This window comes from Larus michahellis, chromosome 6, assembly GCF_964199755.1.
Source record: "Larus michahellis chromosome 6, bLarMic1.1, whole genome shotgun sequence".
Classification (NCBI taxonomy): Eukaryota; Metazoa; Chordata; class Aves; order Charadriiformes; family Laridae; genus Larus; species Larus michahellis.
This window is the reverse complement of record NC_133901.1, coordinates 42685568-42704848: the sequence shown is the minus strand read 5'-3', so window position 1 is coordinate 42704848 and position 19281 is coordinate 42685568. Positions and strand designations below refer to the sequence as shown.

General features: G+C 41.6%; 1 protein-coding gene across 7 annotated transcripts in view; it reads left to right on the top strand.

The window, feature by feature from the left end:
• WAPL (WAPL cohesin release factor) overlaps positions 1–19281 on the top strand; it is a 160712-nt gene that overhangs the window by 77735 nt on the left and 63696 nt on the right. For 3 of the 7 annotated variants that reach the window (XM_074591011.1, XM_074591010.1, XM_074591005.1), the window contains exons 1-2: positions 8398–8780; positions 12115–12638. In XM_074591011.1, the coding sequence (XP_074447112.1) occupies positions 12137–12638 (502 nt within the window). In that variant the 5' untranslated portion in view covers positions 8398–8780; positions 12115–12136. Of the gene's footprint in view, positions 1–8397; positions 8781–9265; positions 9360–12114; positions 12639–19281 lie in introns of those variants that run through there. The other 4 variants (XM_074591007.1, XM_074591008.1, XM_074591006.1 and 1 more) reach the window with 2 other exon arrangements.

The following is a 19281-nucleotide window of genomic DNA, read 5'->3' as shown; positions in this document are numbered from 1 at the left end:
TGCTAAAAGGCCACTGGAAATACCTTATTTGAATCACGGTCCTGGAAATGGGCTATTCCCTCTGTTTTGCCATTGATAAAAGCCTTCCAGAAGGAGTTCTCTAGACCTCATCCTAATTTTAAAATCTCACGGCAGGAGGATAAGAAAGCTGAGTTTTGTATTGCCTAACAGAAAAAGAAAGCACAAAACACTTAATGTGAAGGGGGGGGGGTGGGGAGCGAACATGACTCCCAACGATCTTTTAGGAGATTTATTGGTATGTATTCTTTTACAAGTGGCTGAAGTTTTGTTCAGAAATACCTGTATGACCTACAAGACTAATACAGCTGTGACAAACTAGTTCAGCACTACAAACAGCAGGGATTTGTCAGAAGGAAAACCATGATCTCAGCTGTTTGTGCTACTGATGAGACTTTAACTTTGGGAATCCATGCTAAAATGCATGCATTTGAAAGCACATGAAGATGTATTAAATTATTTACTTTTTGACTATAGTTATATTAATGAAATGACTAAGGAAATTGTTGGAGACACGTCCCGGTGTACTCTAAGCCAAAAATCCACTAGACTATTTTAATGTACTGCTGCCAGTAGCAAAATGTATGACTTGACGATATCATTAGAGTGATAAAAATACAGTTCCAAGTAGTTAATAAGCAGATGGAGTCAAAATTCTATTTTGAAAAATAAACACAAAATGTTTCATTAACTGTAAAACCAAATTGTAGCATAGTTCTTAGCCTGAGCTGCCAAAAAAAAAATGTATTAGTGATCCTAAGGGCAGGTGCATAAATTAATGGTTCTGCATTTTCAAGAAATGTTTGGTAACTTCTTTATTTACCAGTAGATGTCACTGGAGCCCAGCAGAGAGCTATTGTTACTTTGAAACATCTTTTCTGCTTAATTGAACCTTTATTTCATAGAGAAATGTTTGGTATTTGTACGTATTGATGTACATCCACTAAAAATGAAAAACTGCAATCAATGCTGTTTCAAATATGCTTTTTTCCTGTCTCAGCTACTGATAACTGTTGGTGGATAACTCAATGGATTGAGCAAAAATTCAGACTTTTTTTTTTTCCTCTGCAGTATGCCTGAATCTGGTCCAAGCTGATAATGACCAAAGTGATTATTCAGTCCAAAGGTGAAGCCAGTTAGCAGTGCCTGTATGATTACTCAGCCTTTGCCCAATCTTCCATTTTGGGGGTGGGGGAAGAAGATGTAAAATCAGCCCAAAAGACAAAAATCTTCAAATTTTTTTTGGCACCTGTGCTGAAAATTACACAGTCTGGGAACTGAATGGGACAGGAAGGACCCATCAGCCACAGAGCAGCTCTCTAAGACTGAGAAAGCATTTGGGGGGGAAAACTAGTGGAAGCTCCACTTCTGGTGTCTGTAGGTACCTAAGTCTGGAAATAAGCAGTATGGTCATACTGATGTCAGATGTGTTTTTCTTCCGGTCTTAAGTGTAAATTACTTCCAAAGAATCTATATAATCAGATGTCATTAGTTTTATGCACTTGTACTTTATTACATGGATGTGTTTCTGAAGATATGGATCTTGCTTCCTACACCTTGCATTAGAAGACACAGCACTGTGCTGAACGAGACTGCTTAGGATTGAACTGAAGTAGAACATGGAATGACTTTTCTATTTTAATGAACTGTAGTTCTTGTCTGCTATGTGTTTGCTAGACAGGTGATCAGCAAAGGTATTTTGATTGAAATGCGCTTTCAGGTATGCTCAGGTGTTTGGTATCTGAAAGGCATAAAAAAGTACAAAGTAGACATTTGTGGCTAACACATAATGTTGAAGCCACTTGATATCATACATCAAAAGATAAAAGGGGAGTTAGGTTTTATTTTTCCCCCAGGTATGGTAAAAGACTTTTTCTTTATGAAAACCACAAGGGAGACATTTTGAGTTAGTTGAAGCAGTCTTAGTTTGAGCCTAAGCTCTTGCATCAGTACATTCCTCCCGTCTCTTTCAAATGTTTACCAAGAAGTGACTGTGGTACACAGTAAACTTTTATCTCTGAAATTCAAGGTCGCACATCCAGTAGCATGCCACTATCGCATAAGGAGGCTGCTGCAGGCCAATCTATTTTTAGGATAATAATGTTCTTTTGGACAGTAAATGCACTGCCTGTTCTGTTGCTAGATCCAATAATGAGTCATGTCTTTGATATGTCTAAAGAACCAGTCAATACACAGGCTGGTTTTAGCCTTTTGTTATCTTCTTTAAATAAATTTCTGAAGTACTCTGCCACCACTCACTCGTTAACAGGCACTCTATTGCATGCTGTAGGATGATCTTTGACCACTCCACAGAACATGGGTACGTTGTACACAGTGAACCCTGTTAAGTGCGGACAGGATTGCAGAACTGGCATGATGTATAGCCCTCCATGTACCAGTCTTGTGCAACAGGCAGAAGACGTTGCAGCTTTTTTTGTGGTTCTGCATTGTAATTTGAATAAAGGTGAAAGTAATTTGTTCAGGGCTGAATTCTGGCAAGAAACTAATGAAGTCACTAACTGATAATTTGTTGCCTCCTACCTTCCCACCCTCATTTAATTATTTTTTTTTTAACTTTCATTTTATCAACTTAATTTGCTAGATAGTTCATTTAGTCTGCCATGACTTTCAGGGACATGTCCATTCAGTCCTCCTTAGTCCTGCAAGTTGTAATTCTCCGTGGATTCTCTTTTTCCAGTTGCAGTTTATGTTGCTGTTCTTTGTATCATAACACACAACGCCCAAAGACCACGCATACTGGTATCAGTGTAGCAGCTTAGTAGTTTGACCTGATATTGCTATGGTTTAATGTTTTGTAACTGCTGAGTTAGAAGTACTTAATTACTGGCCAAGTTCTACTCTTTCTAAAAAGTACAAACAAGTACTTGGGAAATACAGAGGTGAGAACAAAAATCTTGTAAATAAAAACTCAAAAGGGAACTGAGTGATTATAGCATCTGCATATAAGAGCCACACACAAACCTAGTAATCAAAACTAAGAGGACAAAGGAACATAAAGCATAAGTGTTGGTCACACACAAGGCCTTTTTAAACTGGTGAGGGAAGCAAATTAGCAAAATAAGCAACAGAAATGGCTGCTACCCTGTTGCTGGAGGAGGAATAGAATAGGATAATGAGAGTCCCACCAATGAACTCTTTATAAGAACAATTTAAAATGCTAGTTGCTTGTTGTGTTCCCATGTTTGCCCTTCCCCAACAAGCACTATGCTCTTGCATTTTTGGTAGCTTTCCTTCAGGGCTGCTACCATGAAGACAGACATAAATTCAATAATAATGTGAGACAATAAGTACTTAAAAGAATTAAAAAAAAAAAAAAAAAACCAAAACAAAACTTCAGGGAGATGATAAGGTTGGTATTGACTCTGGTCCTCCTATAAGGCTGCAACAAGTCTCTGGCATTTGAGAGAGTCAGCCCCCTTTTATTTCATAACAACACAATGGAAACTTTACCTGACCAAAGAACCTAGACTTCCCTTGCTGCTTTTAAAGTTAGGCTGCATCCTTACTGCACACAAGGGTTGTTTTGTTTTTTTTTTCCTGAAACACCTTGGCATGTTGTAAAACCTTCATGGGAAGCAGCACAGGTGGTTACTTTGTCAGCAGAGCTTGCTGAGATAAACTGCATGGCAGAATAAAGTTCTGACCCTGACAATTATAACAAGGTGAAAGCTACTTTGTGCTTTTCCCACTAGTATTTTGCTACAGGTTTTTCCAGTAGACTTGCAGGCTGATCACCTAGGGAAAAAAGCCTGCACAGAACAACCACTGAGAACTTAGCCGTAGGTGAATGACTGTTGTTGGTTCATCAAGTAAAACTAGTCTTTCCAGAGGCTGTTACATTGCAGAGACGATGCTGCCTCTCTCATGATTGCAACAGATGGGTGTGCAGGCTGGAGAGAAGGTGGAGTAGTGCAACTTTTTCTTCTAGCTGCCTGGGTCTGATTTGTTAGTGCCACAATCTGGGGAAGTCCTTTTTTTTTCATCACAGAGAACTGGCCCTCTGCTGCTCTGTCCAGTGATGCTTGTTTTAACCTTTCAGTTACTTAACTTAATGCCTTGGTTTGACCACCTCAAATGAGAAGACAGCTACAATATGATGCAAACACTGAAAAATATGATCTGAAACTGTATAAAGATCCCCTATTTGAATGCCTTTCAGTCTTACTTTTCAGGGTGCAGTCAGAAATAAGCAGTATGCTACCCATTGGAAATACCTCACTAAGAAAAGCTATATTCTTGACAGAAAATCACACTTCCCTGTACACTGGGTTGCAGACCTCCCCTTCCCTCCCCAGCCTGTACATTCTGCCTTGTGGTCTGCTCTGATCGGGCCCCTGCAGCTCTCAGTGCAACCCAGCTGTTCTCGCCCACTCCCATGCTGCTGCTGGTGCTGAACTTCCTCCAGCACGCATTAGTAGTGATACTAATGTATAAATGACTATTTTCAGAGCTGTTTCAGAGAGGTTGACTAAAGCATGGTAATTAGTTACTTAATGTGTCTCTTGACCCTCCCTTCATCTTTGCTATGCAAATAGCAAGGGGGAAATTTTAGCCCCAGTGAAGCAAAATGGCAAAGCCCTGAGTGTTCTCACCCTTGCTTGCCGTGTGACACTTGAAGGACAGGAACAGGAGGAGACTGATGTTCTGCAAAGAAAAGGCAAAGCATACTGAAATGTTTAGCATTTTAAGTGGCACTAATTGGGACATGAAAGCACTGCAGCAGCTGTGAGTGCAGCAAGAACAGCAGGACATCCTCTTCTCCCCCATCTCTTCCCACCTGGACAAGAGGCAAGGAAGAAAGTACTAAAGGAAGCTGGAGAGAACTTGGGAGGCAAATAGTGACTGGGCTGAGACCCATAAGAATGGGGAAGAGGTGAAGGAGAAGATGCTGAGTGGACTGAGGGGAGTGGTCTGGGCATGAGGAGAATGGGGAGACCCTTCCTGTGAGTTACTATTTGCTGCCGGGGTGGTGATTCACAGGGAAGCAGGGCAATGGGCAAAAGAATATTGAGCTTATTCTCCTGTTTGAGGGGGAAGGAATTGAGCGAGGATGCATTATGCTGTTAATTCATGTACTTGATATGAAGTGCTATGGTCCTTTTAAAGTCTGTTTGAAGTCTCACTTTTAGTTGATGTTACTGTCAAATGCTTGTTTTTGTCCATGAGGCAGCACTAAGAAACCTTCCTGACAGCTTCCGGAAGGATATGACTGTCTCCATCTCCCCCCAGCGTATCCGCTGCATGGGAAACCTTCAATTTTCCTACTGCATTGCCTCATTTTTCTTTTGAAAGAAACTCAAATTTTCAAATGTTTCAATGGCTGCCTCAAGACTGAATTACGTGAAAGGCTCCTTACCAGGCTACAGCTCATTTTGAAAAGTCTGTGTTGTTCCCCCTGTGGAGATCTCAGCACAGAACCTCAAAAAGAGAACTGGGAGGGTTCTAGAGTCTATTAAGATGTGATGTATCCAAATAACTGTTCTGTCCTTATATGTTCCTTCTACTGTTACACTTCTATCTCTCTTATCTCCAGCTTTGATGTATTTGAGCTGTGTTTGTCAGTGATTTCTGGCTTTATAATAAATAGTAAAGATGCTAGTTTCTTTTGGTGGGGGGAGTAATGGAACGTGATAGGGAGCTGTAGGCTTTCCCAGAGAAGTTTTTAAGATGGAAAAGCTAAAATTGTAAGATGGCTGCTTCCCTCCCACTGCTGTTCTTATGGAGGCAAATGCCAAACTGGAGTGTTTTGTGTGCTGCTTTTTTGTGAAGGGTTTTGTATGGTTGGGTTTTGGTTTGTTTGTGAAGGGAGATGGCGACTATCAATAATAGAATTCCACAAAAAGCCTAAGATGCCTGTTGAATTCCCTCCTCTTTGAGAATTAAATTTACCTACTGCCAAACGTAAATGGGATTTGGCTTTTATTTGCCCTGTCTTGGTACTTGCATATTTGAGGTAAGCCAGATGAAAACAGAAATAGCAAAGCTTAGCATGTTAATTGCCGAGCTTATTAAGTCACAAGGTGTGAAATTTTCAAAAGTATCTAAAGTAAGTCAGGCGCAGAAAAATTGGCCAGTCTCTGCTGTTTTTGAACATAACAATGTTTGTTTTCCATTGTCATCTATGTAAAAGGTCTTATTAGACTTACAGGCTTCTGCTGATACCCAAGATAGGATAGGCAGTACATATATGAGTTTAATTTATCCTCTGTTAGTCATGTGAAATTCCGTCATGACCATGAATCTGCACTGTTCTAGATTACTCTGTATGGAGATTCTACAAAGACTGAAAATACGGTTGGGAATAGGAAGCCCAGGAGGCATAGGGTGTGTGAGAGCTTTCAAGTGACATCCAGTTACTATCACTATACTGCAAAATTCTCTAAATTACTGTTTAAGTGACCTGTGTAGTCCAGGCTTTAAGTTAGAAACGTTTTTAATTTAATTTCAACTCTTAACTTTATATCCAAATGCAAACGATTTCCAAATAGTTTCTTGGTGCCACTTCTTTACTCTGGCCATATTCTTCAATTTTTCTGGTCCTCAGGACAAACTTTTTTAATGTTGAGGAACTCCACAGAGCCTGAAAGTATTCTGAGCTCTCACAGGTTTTTGGGTTTTTCCCTCTTTGTCTGACATATCAGTCACCAAATTAGACTTTTAGACTCACGCAATAGTATGCAAATCTCAAACTGGTTTAGCTATCTATTATACTCTTGAAGTTTAAACAAACTGAATTAGTAGCTGTGATACAAGAATACTCTCAGGAAAAAAAAAATCTTCTCACTTTTTGTATTCAATTTATGTATTTTAAAATTTGTAACCTGTTTTCAGTAGCTCTTCAGTAACTGAGTGGTTAGATATAGATAGACTTGTAAGCTGCCTTTGAAACACCACACAAACCTCAACTGTATCTCAAATCAAGCTTGTACATCTCATCACAAGGCCCACTCTGTTTTATCCTCACTTTCTCTAGCACCAGTTGTATACTGGCTTTAGAAAGCACATTCAGAGTGTGTTTGTTCTTCAGAAGTGATTCCTAAAAGCTACCCCACACATCAGTAGGTACCAGGTTAAGGCCAAAATTCAATTTACTTGAGTCGCTAAACAAAACTATAGTTTTGCATCTCCTTAGTGAAAGCCAGTAATTTTGCATTCGGTAAAATTAAGAGGGAAAAAAAAAAAAGTAATGTTTCTTAAATAGAAGTATCAAAACAACTCCAACCTCTTCTATGCAGTGAAATTGGGCTCTTTAAAGTTTTTGGGGTTTTTTTTGGCATTTGGGACCTGTATTTTAAAACCTTTCCTCAAATGATAGATGGCAAGTATGATCACATGTGTTGTGAAACCATTTTAGGTTCTAAGGTTGTAGAAGGCTGGGGTTTTTTTGCCTTCCCCCCCCCCCCCCCAAGCTTCTTGTTCCTCTTAAAAATTCCCAAACTACATCTGTGAGAGTGATGTTCTTTTTTAATGCATTGCTTTTGTAGTAGCGCATCCCTAGTTTTCTACTCCACAAGCATTTTACAAAGTACTGCTTACAGAATGTAAAATAGTGGATTTGATGATTGTTTGATGCCTATACGTATGTGCTGTATGACACAATCTCCGTGGAGTTTTTTTTGACTCTACATAGAAGTGTACTGTTAATTACACTCTCAAAGGTGTGCATAAATATAATCTACGTGGGTGGATGTAACTGGTTTGTATAAGCCGGTGCTTGTGGAAGTAGGAGCATGTGAAAGCCTCTACTTTGCAGCCTGCGCGCTCTCTCTTCCTTCCATGGGAGTTCTCTGCAGAGCACGTTTGCTCCCCGGAGTGGGTGTAAAGGCTGGGGACAGTGCAACCACTGTGAGTACGGATAAGTGCTGCCCGGAGCGGCCGGGGCTCCTTTCCCGGGGGGCGGCTGCCGCTGCTTGGCCTAACAAACTTTTCATGGACTCGCCATCGGGCTGGTTGGGTGCCCGCCGCCTCCCCGGACTCCCAGGGAGGGTTTCGACCTAAGCTCTGCCCGCTCCGGCTCCCTCCTGCCGCCGGGCCGGGGCTGCGCTGCACCGAGACCCCCGACGCGACCCGCGGCCTGGTGGGGCTGCCGCCGGCGGGTCCGGCTGCCCCCGCCTTCAGCGGAGGCCGCGGCGCGTCCCGCCAGGCCGCGTCATCGCGGCCGCCTCAGGCCACCGGGCCCAGGGCGGCGCGGGCCCGGCCGGCGGCTCCCTGGGGCTTGGCGGGCCCCGGTGCCGGGAGGGGCGGCCCCCGCTCGCCCCAGGCCCGCGCCGGGTTGCGAACTACAGCTCCCGGCAGGCGCCGCGCGGGGAGGGCCGGCGGCAGTGGGGCGCATGCGCAGCGGCGGCGGCGCCGTCGGTTGAGTAAGGCGGGGTGCGATTGGCTGGGCGGCGGCGGCCGGGCGTGGGACGCGCAGTGACGGAAGGAGCGGGGCAAATGGCGGAGAGATGGTCCCGGGCCCCGTCCCGAGAGCGGCGATAATCCCGGCGCGGAGGAAGCGGCGCCGGAGGAGGCGGCGGCGGGGGCCCTAACGTCCGCACCACTCCGGGAGAAGGGTGCTGCTGCTGCTGCTGCCGCCGCCGGCGGCGGTGGTGTCCCGTCGGCGAGCGCTTTTCGCAGGCGGCAGATCGGCGGCCAGAAACCGCGGCGAGAGCCACATCCGCGGCGCCGCCCGGAACGCGCCGGGCCCGCGCCCGGCACCGTCCGCCCGCCTGCCCGCCCCTGCTGCCACAACCGACGCCGAGGTAGGTGCTGGGCGAACGTGCAGCCGGGAGCGGCCGCCCGGCCCCCGAGGCCTGTGCGGGCCGCGGAGCAGGCCCCGGGGGGCCGGAGCCCGGCCGCTGCCCCCTTCGCTGTCCCCCGCTTCCGGGGCGGTGGTGGGGGCGGCGGCGGCCTGGCGGGGCGTGGGGGGAGCAGCCGCGGCCACCCCCGGCCCGCCGGGAAGTTTTCGGGGCGGGAGCGGCAGGACTTTGCTCGGGGGTGAAGTGCGGGCCGGGGCGGAGCGGGGGGTGCGGCCTGCCAGGCCGGCGGCGGCCTCCGCCGCTCGCCCCGGGCCGCAGGGCTGCTCGGCGGTCCGCGGACTTGTGTAATGGGGTTGGTTTTCCTGCGGGGCGGGGGGGGGAGGGGGCCGGGGAGGAAGGGAAATGACATCAGAAATCGCCGGGCGTGCACGGTGGGGTGACCCGGTTCCGCTAGCTGCCCCTTCCCCCCCCCCCGCCCTCCCCGCCGCTGGGGGAGGGAGGAAAAAAGAAACTGTCACCGTGGGATTTCATCAGCTTCTTCTGCCTCCGTGCATTTAACCTATTTTTCTTTCCTTTGATTATGTAAGAGGAACGGTGTAGAGAGGAGGGATGAGTCGGGATGGGCTGATGGGCTTTCTGGGGAATTAATCGGGTTTTTGATGTCTGGCTGGTCCGCCGAGTTCGCTCTGGGAAATGCGGGAGAATTACGTTTCGGGTTTTTGTTTGTGTTTACGTTTCTTGCACTGCTTCAAATATCGCAGCATAATGCAGGAGAGAGAGGCAGGGAGTGGAAAGAGAGTGAAATTGGCCAAGTTTTTTTATTTCACGCTCAGCGAAAAGCAAGGGAGTATTCTAAGTAAAGATTAAAATCCTGTTCTGTGATGTTCTTGTGTAAGGAGGTACATGTGTATTTTGTTGTCTTTAATCTCACTCAGATATGAGTTTATAGCATAGCGTATATTTTCCTAATACTCATCCTTTAACCTGTTTGTGTCATTTTTTTGAGTTTTGACATTTTGATTCAAAACTTCTTATGAGACTATCTTAATTTTTAAACTTATAAATAGGAAAATGTAGATTGAGGAGCTCTACTTTCTGAAAACGAAGTCCTCTTGTCTATGAGAATCTTCTTAAAACTGCAAGCCACAAGTCACAATTTAACTCTGCCATTACTTTTGCAGATGCTGGAAATGCAGTGTTGGAAATACTTACTTGAGTCAGGGTTTCGGGGAGTAAAATGTGCTAATGAAGTGAATTCATTTTTTTTCCGTAGGAATTATAGAGGAACTGAGATTTTAATAAATATTTCACTTTAGTTTCTATAGCTGTAAAAACTGTCCTTTCTGGTATAAAACATGTTGGTTACTGTTATAAGTATTTTCAAGCATCAGCAAAATGAAACTACTAAGATGGATTTGTTTTGCTGTTCATTTTCTAAAAGATGCAGGGAAGTTTCAGTTTTGCTCTGGAAAATAGAGCACAGTGGAGCAACAAACAAAAGGTAGTTTGGCAACGATCTGTTTGGAGCAGCACAGAGTAGGCCGATGACACTGTGGGGGGAATAAAGAGGATGGAGATGGGGTTAAAGAGTAATATCTACTAGGAGCAACCAGAAGCAGTTTGCAGAATGGTGTTTCACAGCAGAATTCTGGGTGGTAGATAAGCCCATGCCTTTACCATCCATCTGCTAAACTGCTGGGGAGAAGAGTGTTTCCCAAAGTGGTTGTTCCTGTATCTCTTCTGCATTGCAACACCATCTGACTGGTAAACTTCTGAAGTTCAAATTTGATACTTTTAATTCGATTAAAATTTGCACAGACATAGACCCGATGAATTGCTCAGTTCATGTGATAAGTGAAGGTTGGCCTGGTCTGATAAAGGGAGACTATTATTAGTGAGACAATCCTGCTAGAGTGAAGTGGTAGAATGACATTTCTGGAAACCAGTTGGCGATTTTGACAGAAGCTAGTCTAGCACCTCAGGCTGAGAAACTGTGAGTGTTGAGATGAAAACTAAAATACGGAAGAAAGGTAGTGTACCACATATTCAGGGGGATAATAATAAAAACAGTTGTCTTGAACAAGGGGATCATGTGATAAGTTTATTAATGATGATTTTAAGTGCTATTTTTCATATACTTTATATGAAGGCAGTCAACAGTTTAAAAGTTGGATTTCTTTGATTCTGTAGCTTAAAGAAATGTCCCCCCTGTTTTTAACAGACTTTTCTCCAGTATGGGGAGTAATTTCACAGAGAAAGATGGATTTGATTAGATTCAGACTGACTATAAAGAATTCCAATTTCCTATTCATGTTTGGACCAAAAAAAGAGAGAAATGCTGGTTTACAAAACAGATATGGTTGCTTTGTTTTTATGTTGTCATTTATCCAGTAGTTGAACTATTTGTTTTGGGAAAAAGAAACAAAGTGGTCTGTCTTCCTTCTTGAATTTAACAAAAGTAGGAATAGAACACATGCAGGGAACTGTTTAAATGTGTTCCTGTTTAATCTGTTCATATTTAAACTTTATTCTTCTGAAAGACCAAACTGAATTGGGCTAGAGTTGCAACAGCTAGTAAGCAGTCATGGTTTATGCTGGTCTGCATAAGGTGTCCTCCATGTTCTTAGAAATGGGTTGAGAAGTGTCTCTCTTTTCCTGTCCCTTGATCAGTCGGATTTACTCATGGGGGATTGCCGTGTACCAGTCTCGACGACCATGACTGTGCAGATGGCATAAACTGCATCACATTACCAAATAATATGCTTGCTCAGTAAGTCTGAGTGTGCGAGAAGAACATGGGGTGAAGTTGTCATCAGTATTTGTGATTAATTAGTATTTAAAATATCTACAGCAACTTAAAATATTCTGACAGGGTTTTTTTATTGAACTACAAAGAGTCTTTTTAAATCCATTCTGTGTTATTGGACTCTAGCAGAGAGCTGTATATTCAGATGTGGTGAAAATATTGTTTGGTTTGCTGCTGATGTTTCATGAAAGCAGTGCCATCTATACTTGAAAATATAAAATTAGAGCAAAGCAATACCAAAAATAATGCATTCATAGCAGATTTTTCTTAAGGATCCATTGTGCCATTGTTGTATAAATCCACAAGTAGCTGAATTTTGAGTTAAGCTGGTAGATATATCACTTATTGTAGAAACTTTTGACATAATGACATTCACATGCAAATGAGTTAGTCTATAGAAAGAAGCAGATGATGTGATGTATCTGTTGCTCATGTGAAATGTACATGCTTGTAGGCCCAATAAAGGATGAAAGTTCAATTGTTTGTACAAAAAAGTTGGTGAATTTATGTTTCTTCTTTCTTTTCCAACAGAGAATATGAAACAGGAGCCAAAATGACATCCAGATTTGGAAAGACCTACAGCCGGAAAGGGGGAAACGGCAGTTCCAAGTTCGACGAAGTATTTTCCAACAAACGGACCACCCTTAGTACAAAATGGGGAGAAACCACCTTCATGGCCAAATTAGGACAGAAGAGGCCCAGTGTCAAACCAGATATTTCTGAAGTTCCTAAAAAACCCAAAGTTGAAGATGAGGTAACAGAGGATCCATTTGGATTTGACAGTGATGAAGAATCTCTTCCTGTGTCTTCAAAGAATGTGTCACAGGCTAAAAGCTCCTCTCAGCTGGAACCCGGTGAAGCTGCTCAGCCTGAGGACTTCACTCCTCTACTTGAAGCTAACAGCAGAATTAATCAGCCAGACAGTGGAGAAAACGTTGCATCCAGCAAGTGCATATCTCTTGACAATACTGTTCCTCTCTTAAAAGAAAAGAGCACAAGCAAAAACGTGGAAGATATAGAATGCAAAGGCAGCAGTGCTAAACTTGTAACTGCAGGTGCGTTTACTCATCTCTCCTCATAGTTCTGTTATCCTCTAATTTTTACTAATCTACATTTAGACTTTGTGTTTTCAGGGGTTGGTTAAGTGTTCTAATAAAACCGGGGGGCAATTAATTGTAAGAAATTGTAAAGGACATGCTATTTAACTGAAAACAGTGCGAAGCATTCTATGTTTTACGCGTCGGCCTGAGATCATTGGCACTCTAATCTTTATGTCTGCAACTTGCGATACAATGGTTTAGATTCAACGTAGTATGTAAGCCTGCCTGGAAAAGAATGGAATAATAACCTGCCTTTTCTAAAATTTGTTCTGAGCTCTGCATTTGTGGGTTTTTTAACATGCAGTATTTTAAAGAGTGATGAGTTGGTAATAATAGAATGCTTTATTCTTAAATTGATGGCTTTAATTTAGTGTGGGTACGCAGTAACTACCATGCAGGTGCAGATACAGTTTATAACCTGCCATATTTAATTATTTGGATGGAAAAAGTAGTTTTCTGAACTTCAGTTGCCCAAAGGTGTATGTATATCTTTTTTTAATTAGTACATCTTTATCAATGTGTAGATAAAAAGCTTCAGACCTATGAAACAGAATTCTGTCAAACGTCTTTTAGGGGCTGTTTTCTTAATGGTTTTGAGAGGGAATTCACAAACTCCATGGAGCTGAACATCACTGTAATTTTGTTCAAGTCATTCCTAGACAAGATAGATGTTATTATATCTCATTAGAAGTTTTTCATATAATGGGCTGATTAAACTGCAGCTTCTAAAATTGGGCAGAAGATCACAGTAGATGAACCTTGATGAAGGTGACACCTACTGACTTTTCTCTGGATTATTGTATTCCACTTTAATGAGAAGAATTTATGTAGCTTTGAATTCCCAGCTATGGTTAACTTAACCCTAGGATCAGAAATTTGAGTGGACTTGTTCAGTTGTTAAGACAGTGGACAAGAAGATACTGAATAGTGGAAGATATGCATAGCTCAGTTATTTGCAAGATGATTTTATTAGTGATATAATACAAGAAAAAAACAAGAAATGTTGATTTGAACTGAGTTTGACAGACATGTTGGTGAGACGTAGTTGTCTTTTAATCTTAATCTTATTTTTGCTGCTGAAATATTTCTCGTTTTCATATGGTTTTCTGCAGTTTATTTATCTGTAAGTATGATCCACCTTCAGTCTGGAAATACAATTTATGTTTTGCTAAGTTTTCATAAGAGATTGAATAGATTTATCCCCTAATGTTTACAAGGATAAGAAATGGTAATGAGTTTCCTTGGTTGTTAACGAGAGATTGTAGCAGAGCAGGTTTTACAGTGAAATAGTTTCCATGTAGAAAAGCTTTGTTAGAACAGTATTTTTCAGGTTGAAAAAGAAAATGTGAGAGCTGCGCAGAGAGAATGTGATAGAGCTCTGAAATTCATAGTGCGTGAAAGGCCAGGAGGAACAGAGTTCAGCACTTCTGTTGGTGCTTCCTGGTTCCAGTATTATGGAAAATAATAAAATGCAATATTTAGGGAATAAAAACTTTTTAATTGGATGCTTATTTAAATTCTAGAACTCCTTGCTAGACAATAGTATATATACCATAAATATATACAGCTCTAAAATGAAGGAAGCTTATGAATCTTGGTGGATAAGTCCATCAGTGGCTGTGGAGGGTAGTGGTAGTCTGGATGCAGAGGGGGAGGTTACTTAAGCAACAGTTTACTGAAGGAATTCTGTTCTCGCATGCTTTCCTTAAGTATTTGTTACTGACTGCAATTCAGCCAGTAGGGAGGGACAAGGTGGATCTTGATCTGATGATACTGTTCTTTCAGAATCTATTACATTCTGTTTACAGAATCACAGAATGGTTTGGGTTGGAAGGGAACTTAAAGATCATCTAGTTCCAACCCCCCTGCTGTGGGCAGGGACACCTCCCACTAGACCAGGTTGCTCAAAGCCTTATCCAGCCTGGCCTTGAACACTTCTAGGGATGGGGCATCAACAACTTCCCTGGGCAACCTGTTCCACTGCCTCACCACCCTTACCGTAAAGAATTTCTTCCTGATATCCAATCTAAATCTACCCTCTTTCAGTTTGAAGCCGTTAACCCATGTCCTATCATTACATTCCCTGATGAAGAGTCCCTCCCCATCCTTCCTGTAGGCCCCCTTTAGGTATTGGAAGGCAGCTATAAGGTCTCCCCGGAGCCTTCTCTTCTCCAGGCTGAACAACTCCAACTCTCTCAGCCTGTCCTCATAGGAGGGGTGCTCCAGCCCTCTGATCACCCTCGTGGCCCTCTGCTGGACCCGTTCCAACAGGTTGACGTCCTTCTTGTGTTGAGGACTCCAGAGCTGGACGCAGTACTCCAGGTTGGGTGTCACCAGAGCAGAGGGGCAGAATCACGTCCCTCGCCTTGCTGGACACACTTCTTTTGATGCAGCCCAGGATGTGATTGGCTTTCTGGGCTGTAAATGCGCATTGCCTGCTCATGTTGAGCTTCTCGTCCACTAGTACCACCAAGTCTTTCTCCTCAGGGCTGCTCTCAACCCATTTACACCCAGTCAAATGAAGATAAAAACCCATTTTGTAGCTTTCTTCAGAAATTAAATTCAACTGAGAATGAGTCTTTGCAAAACATTCTAAGAAGGTGTTTAAATAAGGGTAAGGAAACCAAGACTGTAGTTTTGGTGATAGTGTTTATTTTGGACAGTTCTTGTAAATGAAACTCAGATGGTTTAGGCAGCTATTATGCTTGTGTGTAGACTGATCCAGAATAAACAAAAATTGTCTCTGAGTACGTCACTCGAACATTGAGCAATTGGAGATAGCCGTATAGTTAGCCAGTGTAAATGTAGGTACTTCAAAGGCTTCTTTGTTATATTGACTATGAAGTAAAGTTTGATGGTATAAGGCTATCTTTCAGAACTGGAGAGTTAATTTTATTGATTTGGGGGTGGGGTTTATGGGGGGAGAGGGAACTTGGGGGGCAAAAAATGAGTTACAATAAAAAGGATGTTTCTTGTTGTGTGGTCTCCTAAGGTATAGTCTGTGTATATCTATTGCTTCTGTGTCCTCACCCTCCCCATAATCATTTTCCCCTTCCTGGTGACTCTTGAATTCCACCAGGTTCAACCAATTGTTCAAAAGGCTTATAGATCCTTGAGACAGCAACCTCTACTATTCCTGAAGAGGAAGCAAGGAAAGAAAGAAAGAAAAGCAACCAGATAGAACAATATTAATATTCCCAGTGTGAGAGAGACTGCAGTGTGAGCTCAACCTTAACCCACATACAACAGTGGAGGAAACTAGGCTATATTGGTACTGATGGTCATGAAAGTGCTTGTTAACTTATTCGAAGTGCAATTTGCTAGTAATTTGTACTAGACAGTACATGAATTAAGGTCTCAAGACTTCCTGATAGAAAATGTGCCATCATTGTATCTTAATTCTTAACCGAGGTGAAGTAAGTTTAAGAATTAGAATGAGGTGAAAACTGTGACTTAATGTGGCTATGGGGCAGCTGAGAGCTACAGTTTAGCCTGCTAAGTCTGCTCCAAATGTATTATCCTGCCTCAATGTCCATTTCTTTGGATGTTAAAATGAAGGTTATGCAATGTCAGTTAATTTTAACTAATGTTTGGTATTAAAAAGCTGGCCATTTTTTGGATTGTTTTAATAGTTGTGCAACTGTTTAACGCAGTTGAGGATCTGTACCTTTTCTGTAAGATGGTATGACTTACTGGTCTCTCTCTTTTTTTTTTAATAGCCTTCAGCTAGTGCTTGTAACAATCTCATTTTAAAGGCTTTGAGAAGCTCTTAATGTGGAAAGCTTCTCATAATCTTACCCTACGTTGCTTGATCAAGACTTAATACTGTTGGAAGAATGTTCATGAGTAATCCTGTACGTAACAGGTAATTTACAGATAAGAGTTCAGGTAAATTAGAAATACTGAAAGAGTATTCAGTATTAATAGCTACTATTAGGTCACTTTTGTTGAGGTAGGAGGACTCGGTAGCTAGAAAGTAAGTCATGTCATTGGAAAAATATTACACTGGTAATTCATATCAAGCAAAAATGCAACAACTTTATAGTTAGAAGGTGAGCTTTTCTTTTGAGAGTGTCTTACAGTAGGATAAGGGGAAAACACACACAGCGATACTTATTTTGATTTCTGAAATGCCTTGCTGGGGTTTTGTTTATTTGTTTTTTAAACTGCTAACCTTATTCTGTGAGGCATAAACCCAAATAGTATTTCACACTAACTTCACCTGCACACAAGCTTTAACATAAAACCATTTACAGCCTTGGAGAGCAAATTGTCAGGTGCTTGTTCTAACAAAATTTCTGATAATTTTGTTCTTAGGATATTTATGTTAGCTTGTGTGTTGAAATTAACGTAGTTCAATTTTTCAGATGAAAAGTAAAGCTTGATGAATTTTAAAAGATGGTAGGACATTTCATAATTATATTACTGTATGAATATGTTTCAAATTGAATAACTACTTTCCCTACTCCGGCTAGTTCAGTTAGGGAAATGCTACTTCTGGCATTCTTGTGTGTGAGTTTGGTTTTGACTTCAGACTATGAAATAATACTACTTATTTACATTAATTCTAAATTAAAATATTAAGTATTTCATTATGCTTTTAACCCAGAAGTGTTTTCATTTGCCGTGGATTAAGTCTGATTTGTTTTAAAGCCTATGAGTTTATTTTTTGAAAACCTATTTTGCTTGCTGTGGAGAAATAGAATATAGAATGGCTTAATATGTGTTTTCGGAATACAGAGCAGCGTAGGAATAGTATCCCTCTCTGCTGTGTTCTGATGCTAAGTACAGATTTTGTGGTTATTGTCTTGGCAGTGCCCTTTGAGGCTTTTTGAGATTAAAAAGACAAATTATTGCATTTAAAGTACTTGTGATACTTGGATTATTTATTTTTTTTCCTTAACACTTAGAGTAATTATGAAAATAGCTATTCTGCATCTTGTCATTTGTTACTGTGTACTGGTAATCAAACGAGTCTTTGGTCTGGAAGTAGTTTTGCTCATGGTGCTGTAAGGAAACATTTGCCTGTTGTCTGCCATTCAGTTCTTTTGTGTTTGTAGGTAGTTCTTAATGCCCTTATTTTTCACTTAGGGCTCATGCACGTATTGGTAGCAAATCAAAATGGCAAATGTAATCATTTTTAGTAACTTGTGCTTCTGCAATATGGGAGTGAAGGGATACAACTGTGCTTTACCCCTTCACGACCCAATATGCAGAATCTAGTTGCGTTTAGTTGCTTGAAAAGCACACTGAGTGACTAGAGTAATTTGTAGAAAATGGTTGCCCTGAAAAGAAGACAGTTCAAGTCATGGGGTCTGTTCTTGACGGACTATCCTGATAGTACCTTGGTGAATGCGTCTGCAAAGCCTCTGCATCCTGATTATGTGGGTGGGGGAGCCCTATCTTTAGAGTTAAGGTTCAACTTCTCAAATGCAAGTTTGTTACCTAATTACATTGGACAAGATTTGCCAGGGTATTCCTTTCAAATTGTTTTAGAGCTTCTATTTTGTATTTAACGGTGACATGGACATTTAAGATAGTAGTTACATCTGAGTAATCTTATCTTTCTTTCTCTGCAGAGTTGTTGAGTGCACTTTATTTACCTCTTGAGGAAGAATTTGAGTTAAGCCATTTTTCTGTCCAAAAATGGAGCAAAAAGTTGGGGTAAAGTGAATGAGGTCTGAGCATTTGGCGGTCTTAGGAGACAGCTGGCGGCACCCATGATTAAAAAGAACTGCAGCTGTGCTCTGGCTGGCTCAAAGCATTAAGAAACTGATAGCAGGGAAGGGGAAAGGTCTATCAGAAACTATGAATGCCCGTTGAATTTCAGTGTTATGAGGTTTTTTTAGATGGCAGTAGTTATGCTGGGTATATAGATAGCTGCAAGTCCTCTCTTCTTCAGTTGTTTTTGTTATGTGTCCTCCTTTTTAAGATAGCCTGTACATGCAGAATTTTCTTGCTGTATTGGTAGCCCAAGTTTGAACTAGCGTGATAATTGTTATCAATTTTTTTTGCTTTGGTATTACTCTGATACTTCTTTGAAGGTTGGGTTGTGTGTTTTGTTTTTTTCTTGATATTTTTAAAAAGTCTGGAAGGACTGCTATTCTGTTTGAATTTTAGTATTTATACTGGTTTGCTAAAATAGCAATACAGGGAAAAACCCCTCGTATTTAGGAAGGAATCTTCTGATTTCTCCAACATATTTTTCCTAATGACAGGGAAATGCACACTATGTGTGTCCATGGACAGAGCACATGAAACTTTTTTCGACCGGTCTATAACTCCCCTTTCCCAAACAATGGTGAGATTCTCAATTCCTTTTTTGGATACCATACTTTTAAAATCATTATTTCTTTATGGACTTGCATAATGAACAGTTAGTTTTTAAAAGGTCAAACCTTTGACTGCTTCTTAAGTTCTTTTGTGTTTAGAAACTTGAAATAACTTTGAGTTGAAAACAGTTGGTCGGTGCTTGTAGAAGAAAAAAAAAGAAGCTGTTAATGTGCATACCTCTTAAGCGGGCCAAAGCATGCAGGAAAGCAGAAAACAGTTGGTAAGGAAGCCATTTTGGGTTCAAACTGACGAGATCTTACTAACT